This window comes from Oryzias melastigma, linkage group LG24 (genome assembly GCF_002922805.2).
Source record: "Oryzias melastigma strain HK-1 linkage group LG24, ASM292280v2, whole genome shotgun sequence".
Taxonomy (NCBI): domain Eukaryota; kingdom Metazoa; phylum Chordata; class Actinopteri; order Beloniformes; family Adrianichthyidae; genus Oryzias; species Oryzias melastigma.
In genome coordinates, this window is record NC_050535.1 from 3483031 (window position 1) to 3508268 (window position 25238).

At 39.6% G+C, this 25238-nt stretch overlaps 1 protein-coding gene across 12 annotated transcripts in view; it reads left to right on the forward strand.

Moving 5' to 3' along the window:
- nrxn3b (neurexin 3b) overlaps positions 1–25238 on the forward strand; it is a 352928-nt gene that overhangs the window by 256961 nt on the left and 70729 nt on the right. For all 12 annotated transcript variants that reach the window (XM_036210518.1, XM_024290417.2, XM_024290428.2 and 9 more), the window contains one exon: positions 8512–8693. In XM_036210518.1, coding sequence (XP_036066411.1) covers positions 8512–8693 — 182 coding nt within the window. The remainder of the gene's footprint in view (positions 1–8511; positions 8694–25238) is intronic.

Below are 25238 nucleotides of genomic sequence, written 5' to 3' on the forward strand. Positions count from 1 at the left end.
CTAATAAGCTGTGGCTCCCCACATGTGATGGCCACGGCCTTTAGCTTACCTCTGCAGGTGGAATTGCCTCTCTGAAGGAGATCTTGGTCAGTGTATAGATCTTCACGATTGTGCCTCTGTCTTCAAAGGTAGAAAATGTCCAAAAACAACTGCTGCAAAGGAGTATTTCCAAAATGGAGGCTATCTTTGTGTGCTTCAACCCTTTGTTAGCCAGAAATGGTGCCTTTTTGTTTTTGTCTTTCTTGCACAATAGCTGGTTTAGAGGGGTATGGAGTAAAAAAAAAGCAATTGAATACAGTTATCCAAAGTCATGAAGACCTAAAAGTTTGTTCCCAAAGACACTTTTCTTTGGAGTAAAGTGCTTTCATGCATCACCCTTTGAAAGGTTTACAGGATGAAATTTTGGCTTTCCACAACCTTAAAAAAACCCACTCCGATAAAAAATTGTGTTTTTAGTGTTTCTAACATATTCTTTTGCCATTTTTCTGATGATAGTAGACATAAACAAAATTAAGCTTAAATGTGCATTTCTGAGGATTTATTTATTCAAATCAATCTAAAGCAGGAGTAGACGAAAAAATGACAGAAAACACCATGGATGGTATATCTACTTCTAGACGACTAGATCCATGTCTGTACTTGTTTATTTTCCTCATCTGAGCGCGCACCTGGCTTCAACCTGGGTATTAATCACCATTTTTGTTACACCGGTGCGAGGGGCTGTAAGCTGGCGGGAAAGATTGTAAGAGAGTAAAGGGGAGGTACTTTCCATCAAAGATTTTGACATGTCCCCCCCCCATTTCGACCAATCAAAATGCAACCAAAAGTCCCGCCCCCAATTTGATATCAAAGGGGTTGGGTTTGAGGCGTGGGTTAACGGAGGCGGGACTTTAATATGCACTTTGATTGGTCGAAATAGGGGGTGGGGCACCTGTCAAAAATTTTGATGGAAAGTGCATCCCATTACTTTCTAGTGTAAACAGAGAGCTCGACCTATGGTTCCCCCCCTACAAAAAGTATGTTTTAGAAAATGGCCTTTAAAAGGGCATAATCATTATTAAAAAAACAAACAAAAAACACTTGGAGTGCTCTTAAAATAGATAAAAAGATGATTGGAGTAGTGAGAGTTTAGGAACTTTTCATTACTTCTTTGAGTTAAATAACTTTTTCATATTTATAAAATCTATTATACTGGGTTGTTATTTGGCCAGTGACTCTATACAGGGACTCTGTTGGGCGGGAAAGACCTTCTGAATGGAAGCTCTGAATAAAGATTTGTAGCAGACTAAAGACTCGTTTCCACTGAGCAGTCCGGTACGTTATGGTCCCATCTGCCGTGGTACGTTCGGGTATGGTACAAACCGGTCGAGTATTTTGAGTGTTTTTTATTGTAAGTTAGACCCTTTAGACAGTACCCAACCATATATCTTTAGGGCCCCCAGGTCAAAAGAAAAAGGAAACAAAACGGTTGGGGCGGAGCTACAATATCCACGTGTTGATTGACAGAAAATGATGATGACAAATCCCCTTAAAGCTAAACTATGCATCAAAGTAATATAATTCACCAGATAAACTACAAACCAGCAAATTTAGCATCTAAATGATCATCTCAGCCACTGATTGCAGTACACCAAGCCCACAAATTGCATTGTTGTATTTGTTAGCTGGCTCATGAAGTTACAATATGTCTCCAACAAAGTGCAGCACAATGCAAAACAAGCCGTGAAAGAGTGTGTGCATGCACATGCATCTCTACAAGTCATTATTAGAGGCTGCGTGTGAAGCTGCCTCATCATTTTTCTGACCCTTTTGACTTCAATTTACATTTTCTGTAGGTTTACGCTCGAAAGCCCCCCCTCCTCCGTCAAATGTTCGCTAGTTAATTATACAGCCTGCGTAGAATTTAATTAGCCTAACATGACAATTCTTAATATTGGTCTCATTCTATAGAAAAAAAAATCTTGTAAAGCAATAAAAATTGAAGTTGCAATCCTAAAACTTGATGTTTTTTTCAGTAGACGGTCTCCACATACATCATAATACAGCCTGGGAAAAACAACCCCTCCTCTCTTTCCACCGCTCTGTCCATTCTGTCCTTTTTTTCTCCAGCTTTCCTTCCACTTCCATTACCCCTGGTTTTTGGTGCGTAAATCCATACAGTGTGGTAATGCTACAACTTATTATAACTTGGAAACAGACAGTGTAAATCATTTGAGGCAGGCTGTTTTCTTCATATAGCCATTCTTCACAACACACTGCCCTTCATCAATCATACTCTGCATTTTTTTTCTTCAGCGTGGAGGAAAAAGAGACCCGGCGTGTGCGGTGACAATGCAAAGACAACTATAGCGTGTGCACTCAAGCCTGTCAACACGTATGCAACACAAGGACGTTAATGTAGAGCATTTTAGCCAAACTTGCTTTTGAACACGAGGGGTTCAATCATCGGTCCCTCTCTCTGAAGGAGGAGGCAACAGTTGGAAATATGAATTATGAAACGATAAGATGCTATAAAATGGAGATAAATCCCAGTGATTACACAGCTGACTATCTTACAATTTCATTCCACTGACAATGAATCTTCATTGGAGGTTAGTGAAAGATGACACGCCTAATAATTCCCCATGTTTGCAGTGGAAAGCGTCGTAATGACAGAGTTCTTTTGAACATGACTGAGGAGGTAATAACGTTTTGCATCTGACTTTCATGTTGTCTTTTTTTTAGGCTTTTCTTTCTTTTCGCCTCATTCTTCGATGGTAGAAAATTCGACCACATCAAACCGTGTTTGTCTTCTTTCTGCATCCCCTGGGGTGCCAGCTCTGCAGAAAGCCCAAGAGATAACAAGAGGGAAAAGACATAAAAGCGCATAAACAACACACATAGCCAGAAAGGAGAAAGAGGGAGAAGTGTGTTCGCCTGCGGGTGTGTGCATGTGTGTCTGCGTGCACAGAGCTGGACTTCAGAGCATTTACCTACTGCAGTTCTGTGCCTCATGGGTCGCTGATAGTTCCAACTTTTCTTTGCAACAAGCCATTATTGCATACATGCACACCATTTCATACATTTTCCACTAAAATAAGCCTAAAAAAAGAGTCCATTAACACCTGAATTTCCGCTCTGAGTATGAAGTCAATGTTCCTCAGCTTTTGCAGTGGGGCAGATGCTTATCTTGGTCATTTGCAGTTGCCCTGCTCCATCTAAACAGCAGCTTTTATCACAGCATGTTGTCTGAATATAACCAATTATCTGCTTGTAGCGTCACCCAATTGCTCTGCATGATTTCCTGATGCTTTTTATAGATTGGGTTGTTTTTCTTTTTCTTTATATGTACACAGCGAGGAGAACAAGTGCAGATAAGTCTCCTATTTAAATGAAAGTTATTAATATTCCATCTTTTATCCTTGTTTGCTGGTGTGTTAAGCTCTTATGATTTCTGCTTTTTGTGTAAGCTGGCTTCCCTTTTATTTATTCGTCCCTTTTTTATGTGGTTGGGCAACGCCGTGTTGGGGCTTGAAGGACATATCCGTCCCACCGACAGGTGTCCTGACCTTTTGCCTGTACTGTCACACCCCAGGGGATCTCTGTGTAATGGAGGCTAAGTCTTTGACCCAGTCTCTTGTCTACTGTTTGCAAATAAATAGAGCTGGGTCATGTGATGGATGCAGTGAGCCACAGAGCTGTGTGTGTCAGCAATGCTTTTTCCTCAACACAAACCACAGTGATTCCAAACTTATTTGAAAGCCTTTTGTGTTCAATTGTTGTCAAATATTAAAAAAAAATGCTGTTGGCCAGTTGTCTATTAGTTTAAAATCGATGGAATAATGGTGCAGTCAAACCTCCTAAAACTCTCCCTATATTACCCATCAGCCATTGCAGGATTCTTACTACTATAATTTCAAAGCGTTCCCTAAAAAGTATGTTTTTAGTCAAAATTAGACAAAATCTTGGACATAATATCTGCAAAATGGCAGTGGTTCATTAGAAATTCACTTCTGAAATGTGGGTGGGACCATTGGTAGGATCCACTCTAACTCCCCTTCCTCTCTCAGTTGCTGAGAGCTCTCTGTTTACACTTCCTCTCGCTATCTTATAGCTTCTCACACGCCCAAGCTAATATTGGCGGCGTGTCAAAAATCTTGAAGTATTGGATCTATCCAGCCGTACTGACACATTCTCACTCCCAACTTGTCATATATTTCCTTACGGTTCAGGCCACCTCCACGTCCCTTTTTGACGCTTTGGATGAACTCGTTTTTTTGAAGTTACTGGCTGTTCCCATTAAATCCCGGGTCCCCAACCCTCGGGACGTGCTATCAGAAGCTATACCGGACGCGGTAATGGATGTGGACCTGGTACCAGGTTGAAATTATGTTGGCTTAAGGGTCTTAAGGGTACCAGGATTAGGGTTGGGTACTGGTTAGGGTACCGATACCCTGGGTTTACGGTACCCTAACCAGTACCCCACCCTAATCCCGGTACCGGGGCCCTTATCCCAGGGTATCGGTACTGTTACTCTAAACTGGTAGGGGTAGGATCAGGGTCCCAGTATCGGGTTAAGATTAGGGTACAGATTCCGGTTAGAGTTTTGATTCGGGCCCAAATCGGCACGAATCAAAGGGTTGGGAATCCCTTATTTAATGGGAACAGCTAATATATCAAAAAACTATGAGTTGTGGACACCCTAAATGTTACAGTGATCCTGAAGGGACCTGAACTTTACATCCATACATGACAAGTTGGAAGTGAAAATGTGTTGGTCGTAGTTTCGAGCCACGTTCCAACTCAGATGAGAAAAACCACAATGTAATGGATCTAGTCGTCAACAAGTGGTTGAGGGCGTGTGCCCTGCCCCAAAATTTTTCACAAATATGCTAATTTTCAAATGGCAAATTTTCGTCTGCTCCTGATTCACAACAATTTTAATAAATACTCAAAAAGGCAATTTTGAGCTTAATTTTCTGCATGTATGTCCTACACGATTAGAAAAAACCCACAAACACATCTTCATTAGATTGGGTCATCAAGGATGCAAATGAAAGCTCAGATTTACCAGAACAAGATCATTTTTACCATGTATATGAATACTGGATTTGATTCCTTCGTGCAGTTGGCCTATTTCAGGAACAAGCAACTCCAGGCCTCGAGGGCCACAATCCTTCATGTTTTTCAACATACTCTGCTCTGGCATGCTCTAATTGTCTGAACACCTGAACCAGATAATTAGTCATATAGGGCTAGGATATCTGGAAATCACGCAGACACAGTGGCCCTCGAGGCCTGGAGTTGCCCATCCCTGGCCTATTTTATCTAAACCACTAAATCTATGTTTCAAAATACTTTCATTGTCCTTAACCATTCCTGTGACTATGTCTGCTGTGACAAAAACGATGATAGAAGTAAAAATTACCTTAAAACAACGATTATTGGGGGGGAAATAATATCTAATATACTTCAAAATATTTTGGCTTTTGGGGAAATTGGAGCGGACATTTTGGTTTCTCAGATCACCATAAGAAAAGGATTTGGATTACCTTCTGAAGGGAGGTTATTTGAGGAACTGGTAATGTTGATGCAATAGTCTTCAGCTGCTTCTACAATATTCCAGTGCTTGAGTGAAATGTTCTGGAAACATTATTATTTTGGTGCATCACCCATTCATCAGTGAAAAGCCCACAGGTTTTTACTCGCCGAGAACAGTGAGTACAACTTTGATTTCTATTGAAATCCTCATACTTGCTCATAACTTCAGCGTTCAGTTACAGCAAAAATTGATATGCAGCCGGAGCGGTCTGGACCCAGCAGCTACTCTGGGAAAAGTGCTACATATCTGCAATCTCGGGATCTCTGTCTTCTCTGTTCTGGTGCAGATAATCACACACTTGCGTGACTGTACGTGAGAAGCAGTCGTAGATATGCAAACTCGTTTTCACCCCCCTCTACTCAACCTCACAACGTGCCTCCGTCATCTCGGCTGTGTGTGTGCGTCAGTACTTGTGTGTACTTCATGCCAAACATTGTCTTCTTAAAACACTAAGCAAATCTTCTCAATGTGATAATTGGCTCCCCGGGGTGGTTGTATCTTTGCCGCTCGTTGTCGTCATCCCCCAAAGAAAGAAAATAGATTGCGCTAGATGTGATTGGCAAAGTTTGCTTGCTTGTCTGGGAAACTGATCCCAAGTCTGCTTTAACTGTGAGGAAAGAGACAGCAAGGACGGATCTGGTGCAGTCTGTCTGCAGTTATTTGTAGATTTCATGGTGTCATCTTCTCCTTCAACTCCAAGTCACGAGTGAAAAGTGGATGGTTTTAGGAACTCTTTGACGCTGCAGTTTGCTGACAAAAACCTGGAAATTTCTACCTCAGTCATTACTATTTTTATTTTATATTGTATTTTCTTGAAGTATACGTCCCTCTTTTGAGAGAAATTGATTTAACAAAATACAGGAACAAGAACAGACATTTGGTCTTGAATAACAACAGACTAGATCAGAGGTCTGCAACCTGCGGTTCCTGCGGTTTATCTCTTTATGGTGGCTCTCTGGTTGAAGAAAAATAAAATAATAGTATTTTTTAAAGGTTTTTCATTTATATAATTTAGTTTACTAAGGAATTTAGTAAACTAAATTACATAAATGAAAAACCTTTTAAAAAAAACGCATTAAACTGGCAATCTTGAACGTAAGAAGGGTGGTGAAAACTGTCAAAGCAGTACACATTTTGTACATTTTCTTTCACAGTTCTATTCTGATATATGATAGACTTGGTCTTATAGAATTCAAGCCACAAGTATTAATTCTCCTTCATGATCACTTTTGAAACGGTTGGCACTTGTGGGAATCAAAAGGTATGACCTATGTGTCACTACCAAAATTTAAGTGCCTGATTGGTCGAAGTTCAACTGGTTTGTCAAAGTTATTGCTTTGTCTCCTCCTCTGGTCACCGTCTCTAGAGTACGGAATACACTACATCTCCCAGAAACCCCAGCGCACACTCCCCAGATGCCCCTCAGCTGACACTTATTGACAAATCACTGCAGAGTCTCACTCAGTGCGTAGTATTGATCCTGCCACCCTGCCTGCGTTACCGAGCGGTTTCTGTCTTGACCTGATCTTCTGTTTCTGACCTTGCTCTATCTCTGATTGTTTGCCGCCTGCCCTGACCCTCGCCTGAACCCTGACAACTCTAGTCTCTTCTTTCATGCTCCCATGCTCGTGATTGACCTCGGCCTATCTGTGCTTGGCTCCTGTCGTCTTGCCTGAACTAATAAACTTGCCACAAAATGGACTTAGAAACTTCTGCAGTGACGCATAAAGGCATAAGTCTTGAATGTAGAAGCCTGAAACTTGCACATACGGTTTAAATGGACTATTATTGGAAGTTGTTGTTTGACGCGCGTTTCTGAGCCCGGCGTAAATGTAGCATTAGTCGCACCTGAGTATAACAATGCAAAAAACTGCAACGTCTCTGAAAAATATGACAATTACAGGAGAAAAAGCCGCTCATGACTGATAATGCCTTTCTTGTTTAGGTTTTTCTTTATCTCCTGTGGATGAAATTAGCTGGTGGTTTGCCATGCTGATGCCAGAGCCACAAAAACAGACCTGTTTTCACGCCTGAAGGCAAATAGAAATGCTCATCTGGCCACCTCTCTTTCTCTTGCGTCGTACCTCATCCGTATGTTCCTTTGGTCTCCAGGGGATTATGGACGACAGAGCAGATTGTTGGTTGCTTCATAGGGGAAACAGGGAAGACAGCTGGGCACCCATCACACGGCCCAACAGCTGTTCGGGTGACTCTGAAAGGAAGCAAATGGAATCGGCCAGAGGTGGGAAGTGATGCGGAAGGAGAGGAATAGGTGCTAAAACTTAGAGGCTTCATTAGCAATCGGGCTCTGAGGTGGACCAAACGCTTTCCGCCCTCCTCCGGCTCCACTGATTCACCGTCCTTTGATCTCTCCATTATCTTTGCCGAAATGGGAGCTAAATTCTGACACATCTTAGGGAACATTCAGAAGTTAAAATTGTACCCAAGCCTGCAACCAAATAATAACACAAAAATGGAAACAAGTTTCAAAGACTCTGAGGCTCGGGGCCGATTTTAATCTGACGTAAATCTGCATACGGGCTCATCTAACTAACATCAGGAGACTTTTTTTCCCCTCCACACACATTTTTCACTGTCAAACTGAGCCCGATGAAAGTTCTTCGATCTCCATGCCTATCCCCTGGCCATCGCCCCATCTCTCCTTTCTTTTGCCAACCTCCTTTTTCTTAGGTTGCAGCTTTTATAAATAATGCATGAGGAGACTTATCCCATCCCGGCCACACTGGCTCTTATTCCCTGGAAAGGCACTATATTTAAGAGCCGGATAGGCCAGAGATGGAGTCAGGGGAGATCCTGACTTTTACCCAAAAACGTGGTGGAATTTTATTAATCTCCTGAAATAGAACTGGGCGCTTTGTAGCAGCAAATACCCCAATATATTACTAATAAATCGGAAATTCTTTTCACAGCTGGCACCACCTACATCTTCGGCAAAGGAGGGGGTCTGATCACGTACACGTGGCCCAACAACGAGAGGCCGAGCACCAGGGCGGACCGGCTGGCGGTGGGCTTCAGCACCACCATCACCGACGGCATCCTGGTTCGCATCGACAGTGCCCCACGCCTGGCGGATTACATCATGCTCCACATCGTACGTAACCCGTCTTTCCTCTCAGTTCCGCTTCTTTTAAATCTTTATTTCTTTCTATGTTTAAACAGCTCCAAAGAAGGCATGGCACTCTTCAACAGTCTCTCCATCACATTCAAACTACAGTAGCTCTCAGCATGAATAATGGATGCGGCTCTCAGTGCAGATGCAGGGTTTTTCCCACATGTTGGAGAGACTCTGCTGGAGCGCGGGGTGTTGCAGGATGCTGCTCCTGGCCGGTGGGGCCGAGCACTCGCGCCGCATCTTAATTATTTCACACTGTGACCTTCCAGCCACGAAGCATTAACATAATCATCAGATGAAAGCCGGCTGCCTAAATCTCCACCGTGGAGGTATGGAGAAGGTGGTGGAAAAGTTGCAGGAGATGACTAAAAAAAAAGAGATAAGATCTGAATAAGAGGAGGGACTATCGTCAAACAGATTGAAAGTCTTTTTCTTCTTAAAGACCTCCCCTCATCTCCTGAGTGCTGGCCATGTGGTGCAGAAAAGCAGCCATCTGCTCCGCCAGAACGAGGGCCAACAACAAACAGTTATGAGGCGCCTTTGCAGTATAGAGACGTACAGTGCATATGTGCATATTTGCACGTGTGTTGAGGTGAGAGAGTAAGGGGATTGAGGGAATGTGATAAAGACGTAAGCCTAAATGCCTCTGAAGGAAGACGAAGGAATGCATTTTTAATTCTGCATTTAAGTTATTGCAGCTAGCCGGGTATCTGCTATAATTTGACTGTGAATCGTTGAGTAGAAGACCATAAAGTGGTTTTTGTGCTTCCATATTGCAAGAAAAAGTTACAGATTTGAGAGCAAACTGTTCTAAATTGTAAACAAAATGGAAATTGTTGAGAATAAAACGCCATAATTGTAAAAGAAAATTCATATTTGCTTCCAAAAACTTTTATTTTTTGGTTTTCAATAAATATTTTTGCATTTGCAAACTTTTTTTTTTAATTTTTTCTTTCAAAACATATTTTTGCGATTGCAGCACAAAGGTTTTCAAATGCGTAGTGCCTCATCTCGCTTTTGTCCTATCTTTGATTTTGCGTTCACAAGTTTCGTGTCAGCGTTACGTTTGTGCGACCCCAAACAACCTGCTGATTGGTCTAGAGTCTATCCAATCACGTGTCTCTGCCTCGCACTGCCATGTTTGGAGGCCGAGTCAGCTGAGAGAAAAATTAGAGCCCAAAATCACAGATAGGGCGAAAGTGAGATGAAGCACTACGCATCTAAAAACTTAAAAATATTTGTTGGAAGCAAAAATGTAAAAAAAAAAGTTTGAAAACTCAAAAATATCTTTTGAAACAAAAAAAAAATTCAGATGCAAAAATATTTTTTGAAAGCAAAAATAAAAAACAAGTTTGCAATGTTTTGAAAGAAAAAAATGTAAAAAGCAAAAAAAAAAATTTTTGAAAGCAAAAATGTAAAAAAAAATTTTTGAAAGCAAAAATGTAAAAAAAAAGTTTGCAGACGCAAAAATATTTTTTGAAAGCAAAAATAAAAAAAAGTTTTGAATGTTTTGAAAGAAAAAATTGCACATGCAAAAATATTTTTTTAAAAAGCAAAAAAAAAGTGTTTGAAAGCAAATATTATGTATTTTAATTAGCAAATTATGACGTTTTATACCATCATGTTTACATTAAGTTTGTAATTTAGAACATTTTGATCTCACACTGTAGTGGACGTCTCCATTCCTCCGCTCTCTCGCCCTAATGAATTTATTAATGGGGAAGGGCGACTGGAGATTTCATCAGCTCCTTCAGACTGTTCAAGCGCTGGGCAGCATTGTTAATATTTCAAATCCTTTATTGACCTTCAAGTGGAGAGATATATTTAGGATTGTAGCCTTTAACTATGAAACAAATGGCAAAGGGGTAGGAGGGGGGCAGATCTACTCCCTTGTTTTACATTTCACCCGAAGAGAAATCAAATAAGGTTTCCCGGATCTTTTTCCAGCTCAGATGAACAGTAAATAATTTACTAGACCTTTTTTTTTGCATTGATTTATTTGCTCCCTAAAATACTTTTCTTGGTTCTACTATGTTGTTTTCCTGAGGGGAAACCGTTTGGCTCCAAAAGTTCAGAAGCGACTTTGGTGGCGCAGCTCTCAAACGACGCTCGACTTCACTGAGATAATAAATCCTAATGATGAGCATCAGGTCCTGCCTGTCAGCTCTTTGCGCTTAGTAATGAATTGTGATGAAAAGGTTAAAGGCATTAGGGCTTGTCGATTGCGAATATATTTCCAGCCAAAGGTCTTGTCAGACCCAGGGCTATCACAATTATTAGGTCACTGCTGGAGCATCAAGACACTTTAGTGTCTTTAACAGCTGAATGTATGACACAGTAGAGTCAACACAAAGGCCATCATTTAGCGGCATGGTACTTCAGCTGAATTTTGCATAAACAATAATCCTTGTGTGTGCAGATTACAAACAAATACCTCAGAGTGTTGCTCTCGTCTCTTCATGCTCTCCTCGTTATCTGTGATTAGCTCACGGCTTGTTTGGCAATCACAAATTAAAATGCTGATTGTCGTGTTTGCGTTCGAACCGCGAAGAACACCGGCACGCTCGGTTTGACACCCGAGGAGCAATCTGGGGACGATTTGCAGGAATGTTTCCCACTTCCTGCAACTCTCTGAAGGTCCGGTTGGGTCGGAGGAAACGGCGAACGCCAAAAGGAATAATCCTAAGTCTTTATGTCTCACGTGACCTTTCAACGCCCCTCGAAATGCCAGCTTGTGCTAACAGTTGTTCGTAGTTGTGTAAAGTTGTATTAATACATTTTTCATGAAGCTTCCAAAAATAAAAATCAGCAAAAACACATTTTTACAGGAGAATCAAACCAACGAAAGATTTATTTACATCATTTTATTAAAAAAACAAAATTTGGTGGAACCAAACAATATTTTATCAATAAATAATTTAAAATAAGTGATTTTAACAATAAAAAATAACTTTAGCTTCATGATTATGTTGCTATTTCTCTACTTTCTTGCATATTTTGTGAGTAAATACACTAAACTAACATATTTAATTATATACAATACATCAGAAAAACAAAAATTGAACATGTTGTCACGTAAGATGAGAGTTTGCATTTTAGAGCTGATAAAATTATGACGAAACACAATAAAGAAATATTTTATTAACAATCAGACATGAATAATTGCAACAGTAATTGCTAAATACACATTTTTCATTAGGAAAAATCTGTAAAATATGTAATATATAAACAGTATAATTTGTTTTACTTTTAATTTCCAACCTTGCAAACTCAAAACTTGTCTTGTTGTCCTTTACATTTTACTGGATTATAGTTTAGTTACATAATCCAGGATTCATGTGGCAGAATGTATTTTTTTTTTCAGTTTAAACCTTCACCTTCAGCTGATTTTTTGTTTATTTTTTGAACTATTTGAACAATTTTGAGCTATTTGTACAGGCTTGGAAGCAAATTTCTGGTAGGAAATGACTGAGACTTGTGCACAGACAGTTTGTAATGAAAAACAGGAAAAATAAGACCTCACAGCTATTCCACCTAAACAATAGAGATATAGAGTGTTTTTTTGTATGGTTTTAAGTTGAAAAAATCTGAGAAAATAGAAAAAATGATGCAAGTTCTGCAAAAACAAACCTATTATAACCCTTTTAGAAGTAATGAGTTTATCACAATTTAAAAAAAATATATTAAAGTTTGTCTTTTTAGTGAAAATGTTGCACGAAAGATTCCTAAAGATGATGAAAATGTCAAGAAAATTAAGCTTAACAATTCCATTTCTGATTATTTCTTTATTGAAATTGCTGTGGGATCAGGATCAGAAATAATATAGTTTAAAAAAGATCACATTTGTAACATAAAAAATACAGAGCTCCTAGCAGTAGAGAGGGGAAAAGGGGGCGGGATTGTCCCTCCCACAACTCAGATGCAAACTTCCAATGAACTACTGCCGCTCTGTAGAAACTATGTTCAAGAAAAGTGGAGTTTTTTTAGATTTTAGCAAAAATCTGTATCATCATAATAAAAAAAATCACTAGAAATCTTTGAAATGGGATCAAAAGATGATCGGAGTGGGACTTTAAAGCTCGCCACATCAGCAGTACTTCAGTCCCTGAAATAAACCAAAAGGAAAACATGAACTGAACTCATACCACATGTAAACAATCTGTTCAAACATCCACTCTCATCCCTCAGATGCTGGGAAGCGCGGCCAACGCGACAATCAATCAGGCTGCAGTTTTCAAATGGAGCAGCCACCACATCAAATTTCATTACCCACTTGTGTGTCGCACTAATTCAGCGGGAGGAGAGGTGCGCTGTTCGGATAATTGAAAACCCTGGTGGGGGCTGAATTTGGAATCAGGGGACCAGCATTGGATGACAAACAAAACAGAAAGCGTTTTTTTTTTTTCAAATATAAATATATATATCTACAAACGCACGTGTTTTAATGAAGGGACATTTGTACTCCAGCTGGTTTCCATCCATCAGCCGCTCTCTCCTCTCCCTGTGTTCCTGTCTAACAGAAACCATCTACTTCCCTCTCTTCCTGACAGACCTAATATAAGATGTTGGATGTGTACCTGTATGCATCAGCGCTTATACGGCCAACAATGTATTGCTTCTATCAAGTTACCCAGCCTCGGCTGGGGAAGATAGATATCATCACGGTTATGGCTCGTGGACTCTGATAACATTACAGCCTCTTATTTGACTTTGTATTTTTTTACCTGCTGAATTTGATTTTCTCTTGCAGAAAAAAGAGCGGTTGTATCTCTGTTTCAGCACAGAGTTTGTAATATAGTTAGAATCAAACTGTCGTTTTTTTATTAACAGTGAGTATAAAGAGATTTTTATTTTGTTTGATTCAAATTTTTTATTCTGCTTTAGCAAAAATCTCTTTTTTTTCTTTTAATTTGGTATTAAGTCGGTGAATTATGAACATGCATATTAATTTATTCACAATTAGATGAATTCAAATGGTTGAAGCTGCACAAAAAGGTAAAAAAATGTCAAAATTTCATAGATGAATCCATTAACAACTGTTTTTTTCTCATAATATTATTTAATGGATGAGTAATAAAGAAAGAAATAACTAAACAATATTAAGTTATCTATTTAAAACAGAATAAATTGCTATTTTGGGTTATTTATTCAACCCAAATCCTGGGTTATATAAAAAGATTTTATGTTAGACATTTTTATGTTTGTTTTTTTTGTTTTTTTTACTAATGAGTTATTTTTCTGACTCATTGAGTGGGTAAGGAGTACACAGTCATTAAGAATTTTGTTTAGTACTGTCAGTCACAATTATTCACACTTTTGGTTCCGATTGATCACGATTATTAACAATTAATCTTGCCTTTGGGTCGCGATTAATCACGCTTTTGGGTTGCAGTTGATCACAATTAATCATACTTTTGTTGCGATTAATCACGATTAATTTCACTTTTGGTTGCGATTAATCACAATTAATCACACCTATGTTGTGATTAATCACGATTAATCACACTTTTTGGTTGCGATTAATCACGATTAATTTAACTTTTGGTTGCTATTAATCACAATTATTCACACTTATGTTGTGATTAATCAGGATTAATTTCACTGTTGGTTGCAATTAATCACACTCGGTTGTGTTTATGATAAATCTCACTTTTGGATTGTGATAATCACGATTAATCACACTTTTTGGTTATCATAAACCACAATTAATTGCGATTTAACATTTATTCATTTTGTAAGTGACCATACTATAAATGGGATAATGCTCAACAAAGTGTGCATTATCAGGCTAAACCAGTAGAAGACAGTTGCTTTGCGGAGTGTAATTAATTGGGGTTAATAAATATTACCGCATTCATTTTTTAAAAATTATTTGTGTGCATTAGCATTGATAGCCCTAACTTTACCATAAATGTGTCAATTGTTTACACTAAAACAGGGATTCTAGCACAGAAGGATATTAAATCCTGAATATTACATTTTAAATAAATATTTAACTTGAATGTTTATTACACATTTATATTATCTAGCAAGAATTTTACTATGTCAATGAATTGAAATCAAGAACAACAAATACCTTACTATCATTTTTTCAGATTATACTCTAATTCTCCTTGAAATTAAACACATAATGTTCAACTTTTGCCTTTAAATAAAGTTTTCTCATTTTAAATACCAACAATTACTGAAACTAAATTGACCATATTAGTTGATTTTGCATCAATGACATGTTTTAGGTGATATTTTGTGTCCTGATTGGTTGAGGATCTCTAACATCCCACAGGACTCACATAAACAAAAATTCCAAAATAAAAGCACTGTTTAAATGAGCCAGTTCCGTCAGTCCAGCACTGAACGCAACACAATTTCCAGACAGTTTGAGCCGATTTTAGATCTTGCAATCTAAAATCAGTCTTCGTAAAATTAATAAACCTTCCCTCAGTGAGACTAATTAGAAATGTAATTAATTAGTTGTGAACTGACACATTGGGACTTACAGGGCTTCAGGGTTTTCAAGACCACTGCACATTTGTTGGCTTTGCTCTGCTGGTAATTTAATCCTGTATGTAGAGCCAACTAAAGCAGGCAAAAAAAAACCCTATGAAATAAAAACAAACTTTCTGGAACACTCGGATTAAATTAGTAATGACACCTTGACTGTGAGGTCGAGTGAACTCTACAGATGAGGGATTCTGAACAGGAAGTATCCTTATCCTGATGGACGGGCCAGAGAGAGATTCCTAAGAAAAAATCCCTTTTTACCAAATGGATCTATGAATCACGGAGTAAATGAGTCTCATCAAAATGAGTCGACATTATTGAAACAGCTGAAAAGTCCTTCAGTGCATGTTTAATGACCTTCTTCAAACGGTGTGAGTTGGAATTTTATCACAAATACAGGCAGAACTGTGTTAAGGGGGCTGCTGGGAAATACATCAACCATGTTCTTTTCTTTTTTCGGTCTTTAAATCTGTTAATCTATTATCTCCCAACAATAAAAAGCAGTTATAGGCTAAAGGGTTCCCGCGTTTCCGCTCTGCATGCTGCTAAAACTCAGAATAATCTGAGTGAGGAGTTTGGTGTTTTTTAATAATTGAAAGCACCTTCACTCTGGCCAAAAAAAACGAAAAAAATGTACAGAAACACTCAACTAAAGCACGACAAGGAAAGCCTCTTTTTGTTTCTTGTATTTTCCGGAACTTTGCACGCATGGATTCACGCAAACATATGTAAAACCTCGCCTCTCCCCCCTCCTCCGCCCCGACTCCGCATTTCTCTGCAACAAAAATTCGCCCCACGGCGCACTGGCACGGACACTTCAAACATGATACGAAGGCTCTTCAGGGACATCTGCCTGTCATGTCAACCAGAGGCACTTCTTCAGGATGACAGATGCACCCCCCCACTACCACCACCACCACCAGCACCCCTTCATTTTACTGAACCAATACCAAATATGTGCTCACGTCGTCGGCTAGCCGGGGCAATATTATTACAACGGTGGTCCGTGTCCCTGACCTCTGCGATGTATATTTCAAAGATTAAGATGGAAAATTCAATGAGGCACCACAAACAGAGTTCCTGTCTGTATGTTATTTGTTCTGTGACAGCTGAGTCCCCGGGGGAACGCCTGTGTTTTCACAGCTTCATGGTAGGACATGAATCCCATTCGCACAGTGATGAAGAGACACAAAGGTGAAAGAGACGGAAAGGAGACCATCATGTTCACCCAAAAGAAGAACAAATACAGAAGGAAAAATAGAAGAGAGGCGGGGGGAGCGCAGAGATGCTTTAGAATTCAGAGCAGGATCGGACACAGAATAGGCTCAGATGGGTCTCGGCACATCGGCTGTGAATTCCAAATTATGTGTTGCCTCTCTGTTTCACTCTGCCGCCCCGCAACTATCTCCCAACCCCGTCTTATCTCGCCGTCTTTCTTTTTCTGCATCGCTGCCACAGCGCTATTGTTTTCACACTAAAGCCCAGATTGAACACCAGAAGTGGGGCGGTCAATCAGTCAGAATCCAGCTCAGAAAGACGGGTCGATCCTGGGTGGGCAGGGATCAGGTCGCTCCGGTTTTATCAAATACATTTATACCTTAAATATGCCTTTAAAGACTTCATATCACATAGGTGAGAAAAACAGCTCCACCAATCGCAGTTGTCAAACAAAGTTACAGCTCTGCCTCACCCACAGGTTTTTTTGCATTTAAAATGGCAAGAAAATAACAGTTTTCAAGCTAGTTAATGACCATCATTAACCAGCTCAGCACCTGCAGCTACCTGCAGCTCGCACCCCCACCCCCCCATTTCAGAACAAAGCATAGGTCACATCTAAATGTGGACATGCTGTCACCTAACGAGGGAGGAAAAGAAACTCTGGATTTATAAGAACACATGCAGAAGGGCTTTGATGCAAACCAACGTTAGGAAGAAACTGAAGAAAAGATCGACGTGGAAGTTAAGTGAATCAGATGTTCCGATATGCAACACATTGGTAAAGTCTCACCCATACCCATAGATTTTAGGATTGTCTGTGTCCATGTGTCTTGCGGTTCCTTTGAGGCTCATGTGGCCAAGAAACATACCATTGTTGAGCGTGTGGTAAGAGTATTGTGATGTATTTGTTGGGATATTGTAAGTTACACACACTTGTAACGGGTGATGTCCTTAACCCGCACTCCGGTCCAGGGATAGGCAACTCCAGGCCTCGAGGGCCACAATGTCTGCATGATTTCCAGATATCCAAGCCCTACTCAGGACTCATTACCTTGTTCAGGTGTGTCCAGCCGGTTAGAACTTGCCAGAGAATGTTGGAAACATGCAGGTTTGCACCCCTTGAGTTGCCTATCCCTGCTCTAGTCATTAGTAAGATCCCAGTACTGGTCCCTTACAGACACGGGATGTTCAGGTGATACGGAAGTGCCCCAACACTCTGATTGTCTAGTATCCAAAATGGTTAGAGATAGGCATCTCGCAAGGGAAACAGACCAATAATCATTTAAGCAGCACTAACTGGATCCCTTTGCACCACGCAACATACCTACATCCCGCCTACCTAAAGCTACATTCATTCAATAACATGCCTAACGTTGGTATTAGTTTACGCTTTTATTACCGGGTGTTCACATTGGACAATTTTGCATTCCATTTTTATGAAATCTCTTAAGGTCGTTCGAGCCTCAAGGAAACTCCAAGACCCACCAGTGCTTCCTTTAAGAAGTAGCTGCTCCTCTATCCAACATGCGCCTGGACAACAGTGCAGGAGCTTTTAGCATAGACTCTTGCTACCCGGCACTAGCGGATGTGCTAGCAGTTGAGAGAGGCTTTGTGGAAATATTTGAAACCGTGCAAATCTGGTGAATCTTGCTCCAGGCTTTTTATGAAAGACCTCAGCAGGATCCCTACCCCTATGGCTTTTCTCAGTCCCTCCAATTGTAGGGGCATTTGAAGTAACAGGGTTGGTCAAAAGGTTTTTTTAAGGACTAACTATTCCGTTGTATTTCCGAGTGCTAGCAGCTTCACGTCGACATAGCTGAGCGGCGGCTTTTGATGACGTCTTTGAGTGTGAGTAACCTTTGAATTTGAAGACACTATTTTCCATAACTCTCCATTTGGAGGGCTAAATGTAGGGGTAGGGAGAAGCTGTAGGAGTAGGAGAAGAATTCGAATTTGGCCTTGGTGGCATAGTATTCTGGCCAGGCACGAATTTAACTTTTGATGCACATCCAAGTGTGTTTTGAATGTAAATCCAAAAACAGACTTAAAAACTTGCGTGAAAACGAGAGTGTTGAACACTCATAAGAGTGCATTTACGACTTTTCATTGAAAGCTGTCCCTGGAATGCTTGTTTCCGAGGGTGGTGGGAATTTATGTAGCGTTACCCTTAGGGGTCGTATAGGTCTTCGCTATGACCTGTCATCCACGGCAGGCCTGTAATGAAAATAGTTTACAAAAATGTTCACTCTACGAGCTAACATGCCCTGTACAGACTTGCCTATATACTTTGTCCTCGCAGAGAGCCTGTATCCACCATAGACATATATTAAGTCATAGGACAAAGCGAGGTGTTGACGTGATCCATAGACATTTTCTTACTTCCACCCTTCGCAAAATCAGGCATTGTGGCTTTCTGATACTGCTGCCATTTTGTAACCCGTAGAGGTTACAAATATCAGACTAGATAAATAAAAGTCTATTCAAAAAGAAAATGTTAATAAGAAGTTATCAGAGCAAGGATGATTATTCTGACAAATAGAATGACTGAGAAATGACTATTCTATAACTAGAAGTCTATGGGATTCTGACCTTCTTAGAACTAGTAGGTATTTCCTGTTTGGAACACAAGCAGTCTGATATGTCCAATGAATGCTCAGTCAATGGTGTCGACTCATAAGGGTAGATGGCATAATGTGAAGTATTGAATATTGCCGCATTTGCTTTGCAACAGAGTCCCCTGGAATTCCATTAAAAACTGGAGCTAAAGCTCAGATGTTTACCCTCCTGTTTGAGTTGAAAGAAGCCGTCTCTGCACTTTTCTTTTCAAAATAAAAGCTACTTCTATTGGAAACAGACGACATTTCCTGGATTCTCCCACTCCAGAAGCAATGTGTTTGAGTGATGAGTGGGGTAGCATGTGACGAGCACTTAATGAAAGATCAGAGGGATATGGGAGTGGAGGGGCCAGCTGCCATCTCAGCTCACCAAAGAGTCAGACGTGAGAGGAGATGGAGACGAGAGAAGAGAGGGATGAAAGCCAAATAAAAGTTAAAAGATTCGCATTTTAGCAAACTGACTCTTGGATTATCGGTGAGGAGGGGGGGTGACGAATGGCAGGTGTGCTCGAGCGATAAACGTCAACATTAGAAAATAAATCTAGCTGAAGAAGTCTGTGTTTGGTGACGGTGTGGCAGATTAGCTCACGCATGCCCACACACCGACGTACGTGCACGCTGCAAATGTATTCATTGAGGATTAAGCACCTCCTGGTAAAAATGAGAGGTAGTTTTTTTTTTTTTTTTTCATACTGATAAAAAATGAAGGGATCAAATTTGAGTGCGAAGCTCCTTCTCAGATGGAGTGCAGGTGAAGGGAAGCTTTTTTACTGAGTGTGAGTTTGTGTTTATTTAATCCTCCCATTATTGACTCCCTCCATGACAAAGCTCTATTGACGACAAGACAAAAAAGGCAATATGGTTTTTGAAAAAGTGGGATCATCATAACATCAATCCATAGGCACGAAAGATGTTTCCCTCTAGATGGCTTTCTAAAGAATTATTCTAAGCTCTGAAGGTTATAGAGTGTATGTCATGGTTTTATTGATCCGCCAGCTTTCTGGGCAGGCAGTAAGGCAGACGGCCAAGGACATGACAGCCAAGTCTTCCGTCCCCACATCTCTTGTTCGGCTCTCGCATTGCCCCCGGGCGCTTCCTCCGTCCCTTTATTGTGGTGATAGAAAGAGAAAAAAAAAATCTATTTTTAGAGAAAGATCCAGTTCTACAAAGCTTTGGCCCTCGCATGCACGCACAGACGGTTCCTCTCAGGTCAGAGGAAACTCAGAAAAGGTGGCAGCCCCCAAAAGAATGAAGTCTGATTGAGCGTCCGAGGCAATCAGTGGGGTCGGGGCCCTTTCTTAATCCTGATGACATACTTTAGGTGGTGTCCATGTGGGGTAAGAGGATTTTCTGGGTCTTTTTTTTCATTTCAAGGTGAAACATCAAAGGGTTAAACATGAAAAAGAATCTGACTGGTAGAATGTGGTTCTGTGCAGAACTATTTTCAGCCACGGTGCATTGATTTCCTTCTATTTCCAGACGAAAAGACAGTTTTTTTCTTTGCCATTTTAAGTTCTTCATCATATTTTAGTTTCTCCTACAATAAGATCCACATAAAAGAAAAAAAACAATTAATATGGAATTAATTTATAGATTAAAATATGACAAAAAGTTTTCAACCGTTAACAGTGTCACTCCAGTAGATTTAGAATCTACTGGAGTGACACTGATCGCTTAATAATTATAACATTTACAGTAAATCAAAGAACATGAACACCAGTGCTCCAGTGTTAAAGGGTTAAGTTTTCTAATATTTATAAATCTTTGAAGAACATAAAGATTTGATCTTATTAAGATTGAATCTTATTATTGTGAATCAGAGGCGTCAAATTTCAATGCTAAGTCAATGTAGAGATGCGATCTTGAGCAGTTCTTTGGCAAGGTTGGTGCATCACATTCACATCAACCAACCAGACACTCAGCTTTAGGCATGTGATGTGTTCAGTCACTCAGTCAGCGAGTGGAGTACAGATCCAGTATGGAGGACCATACTGGCTTCGGGGTTGGAAAAGCCTGTCCCAGCTATTGTTGACCAAATACAATGTACACCTTTAATAGGTCACCAGTCTGTCACAGAATGACCTGCTGGCAGGCGGATAGTAGAGGAGCCGTGGCATGGGGGGGCGGGGCCTTTAACTTTAGGATATTTTACTTATTTTCATAGAAAAAAGATTATTTTCCCCTCTCAGACAAGCGTCGAAAGAGAGGAGTCCAACAGAAATCTGACACATGAAGCGCGTTTGGTGATTCGTTTGGTTCTGGATTCCTTTATTTTCGATTTTTATGTCTGTTTTATGTATATTTTGTTCAACAACTTGTGTTCAATTGTGTGTTGATGAAAAGTCCTATAAAAAAGTGATTGATTGACAGACAGTTGGTTGGTCAAAATGTGATTGCTTGGTTGGTTGAAAATTTGGTTGGTTGGTTACATGGTTGGTTAAAATTTGATTGCTTGGTTAATTGGTTGGTTAAAATTTGATTGATTGGTTAGTTTGTTAAAAGTTGGCTGGTTAATGATTGGTTTATTGATTGATTGACACGACTCCAGCTTTAAGTTATTTTAAAACAGTTTTTAGTGTTTTAGAAGGCTTTGGATCTTTTTAGAAGATATGTAACCATTAAAACCAGCTCAGTGGCCTTGAGGTAGAGTGTCCGCACTGAGATTGGAAGGTCGTGGGTTCAAATCCCGGCAGAGACATACCAAAGACTCCAAAAATGGGACCCAGTGCCTCCCTGCTTGAGCCTCAGCACTAAGGAGTTGGACTGGGGGGTTAAACCACCAAATGGTTCGAGCGCAGCTGTGTCTGCAGCTCACCACTCCCCCAGGGGAGGGGTCAAATGCAGAGAACAAATTTCACATACTTAGCTGCATGACAAATAGTGGGACTTTAACTTTTAACAAGCATTAATAATTTACTCTGTAATAGCTGTAATAACTGACTCTGGCTGTTTTAATGAAAAATAATAATTTTCATGCTAGAAAATGTCTTATTTTTAAATCAAACTTTTCTAAAAAATGACATACGACCTAACAATCAGGCAGTCAAGCCTAGTAGGTGTTGGATTGAAAAGAAAACATCACTTTACGTCTTTTTTGATTAGTACAATTTCACACAATAATTAAAAGATAATTGATCCCAACCTGATAATTTTGACTGTTGCAGCAGCAAAATACAGGCTTGTTTGTACAAGTATAAACAGTTAAATTGGTTAAAAATCATTGTAGGTTAAGAATAGAATCATATAGAAAGTACTTTCATTGTAATACTACACCCTACAAAGAAGCCTCAAGCAATCCTAATAAAGTAAAAAAGGGTATAAAATACGTGAAAAAAGGAAGATTTTATAAGTCAAATATGCAACCTAAACACCTGATTTATTATTATTATTATTGCATTTTGTACAGTTTTCTCCTCAAATTTAACTCACAATCATCATTTTTTGTCACCTATAATTATTTCTTAGCCATTTTCTCTTACTTATAAAATGTTATGCGCCTTACTTTATCATCCTCATCATTTCTTTTTAGTATTACAGTATTTATGAGTTGGAAACTCCTGAAAGAAAATGTAGATCAATCAGTTTGTCCCACATAATTTAACTAAAAAAAAACAATGTTATCCTCAAAAAAGACATCTAGTTTTCTTCAGGATTATGATAATTTGTGCACATGGAGAGGAAAACAGGGCCAACATTCATCAAGCAAATGCGGCAATAACCAGTTGTGTGTGTAAAAGTGGTGCACCCACAGCCGATAGCCATTCCCTTCGGCCGCGACAGTGAGTCAACACAAAGATGACAGATGTTAAGCACAGCTCTCTTGACCCTTCCGCTCCCCTCGCTTTGAATTTCACAAGGCTCCCTTTGATTAAGTTAGTTTGAAGAGCACATGCTTAATTCATTCCACTTTTTCTTTAATTCATTCATTTCTTGGTGGAACATGCCAAGTTCGCCGCACAGAAGAAAGGAACGACACTTTTTCCCTGGATTTCTTTGATGGTCTAAGCAGCTGATCTACTTGGCAGGTTCACTTTTTAAAACCCTGCATTCATCGTGTCTTCCTTTCATAAAATACACTCTCATTGTGGCTCTTTTAAAGTCAGGGTTATGCTCTTTAACCCTGAAAAGTCCTGGGATTTTTTAAAGGTTTTTCTTTATTACAATTTGCTGTTAATTTATCTGTCATGTACTTCTTTATAGGCTTCATTTTTCTCAGATGTTATACACAATAAACCTGAAACTGTCCAACTATCTTTTATAACTAAATGAAAATGTGTAAATTGAAAAAACAAAGCAAAGAAAAAGTCAAAAAGACATGAAAAACGTCAAAATTAAAACAGCTGAAATTCAGCTGAACAATATACAGCAATTATTAGTCTTAAACATTTTTATGTCTTGGATGACACGGACCGGATTCTTTTTGCAATTTTTATTTTTTACAGCACATTAAAGCAAAAATGTCATCCAACTCATACACTCAATAACTCACCAAAACCTAAACAGAGCTAGTAATCAAAGAAAATTAATTTGGGCAAAAAAGATGATGATTGGGGCTGAAATGTCTCCTAAAGAAAAAAGAAAGGAAAAAAAAGCTAAACCAAAACACACTTGTTGGGGAAATCAAAGGAAGTTTTGAAACTATTATTATGGGATGTCCATAAGGCATACAGTTTGGCAGCCATTTTGTGTCCAAGTGGGTCATTTTCACATTTTTCAAATTTTCTTTTTCAAGTAAAATTTGCTTACATGGTGCCAACAAATCCACAACCACTAACAAGTTCTGTTGATTTTTGACCTCAGGAAGAGGCTGCCATCTTGAATAAAAAAAAAAAGACCTATAGTACATTTACAAATTTAAACTCCTGAGGATTATTATCCATCGGCTCATGACTCCTCGAGCATCAATGGGAAGAAAACACTTTGTTTTAAAGTTTGTAGATTTCAGTCGTGATTGGCTGATCGATCCAAAATATGGATAGTATTGATTTCATGTTGTCTTTGGTGTCGAATCAATATCCAAACGCTCAGTATCACCAGTCCTAAATTTTTAAAATGATATTTTACCAGAATATTATTCTATCCTTCCATCCATTCATTCATTTTCTTTATCTGCTGTATTCCTTTAATTGGTTATGGTGTCCCAGCTTCTGTTAGGCGAAGGCGGGGTACACCCTGGACGGGTCCCTCCCACGCACACATGCGCACCAAGGGAAACTTTACAGTAACCAAGTAACAACATAAAAACTTCAAACCATGGCGTTCTCGCTGTGAGACCACCAGTCAGCCCCCTAGAAAATTGTAAAAACATATTTCATGAATCCCTGGCTCAAGCTGAACAAACCAATATGACATACAATGCGAAAATAGTAGGAATGTGGGTGTGGCTAACAAAAAACCTCGGTTGCTAAGGAAATCCAAAAATTTACTTTTGCCGATTCTTCTAAAAATTACATAAACCTGTTCGTCACCTTCAGAAATCCAAAAAATTATATGGTTGCTATGGAGATAAAACCAACAGAAAGGCAGAAAAAAAATGTAAATTATATTTTTAGGATGTCAAGGCAAAAGGGGAGCGTGAGGGGCCAGTGAGGGTTGGTCAAACGGGGGCAACGATTTCAAAGCTAAAACCTTTTTGAAACCTTCACATTAAAATGAAGTCTATGTCATTGTAAACGATTATTCTGATTGGCAAACTCAACTGTGAGTTCTGTCACTGTGTGACTGTGTGGGGGAGGAGTTGCTCCAACCTTTGTTGGTGTTTTTCCAGCTGGACAGCAATTAACGTCACTTTGAGAGAGGCGGGACCTCATGACTCATTACACGTGCCTTTTGCTCTAAAAAGCCTCCGAGGGAGCTGCTCTTCTTGCGTGACAATGCCGCCACTTGGGGGATGACACAAGATGGCTAGAAGTCTAATTATAAAATCCACTGTGAAAACCGTCTTTGTGCCGTCCCGGCATGGGGGAGATTAAACCTTGTTTTGTCTCCAGATTATGCAAGCTTAAATATTCCCAGTTATTGTGTGCACTTTGCCATTTGGGGAAGGAAAAGATCCTTTTTGGTGAAGCAATTTTATGGATGCAAATTCTTGGAACTTTAAAAAATGAAATGCATGGCCACCCTTTAGAGTGACAGCCATGTGTTTTTGGCATTATAGCGACTATTATCTGGCAATATTCCTGCAGCAGAG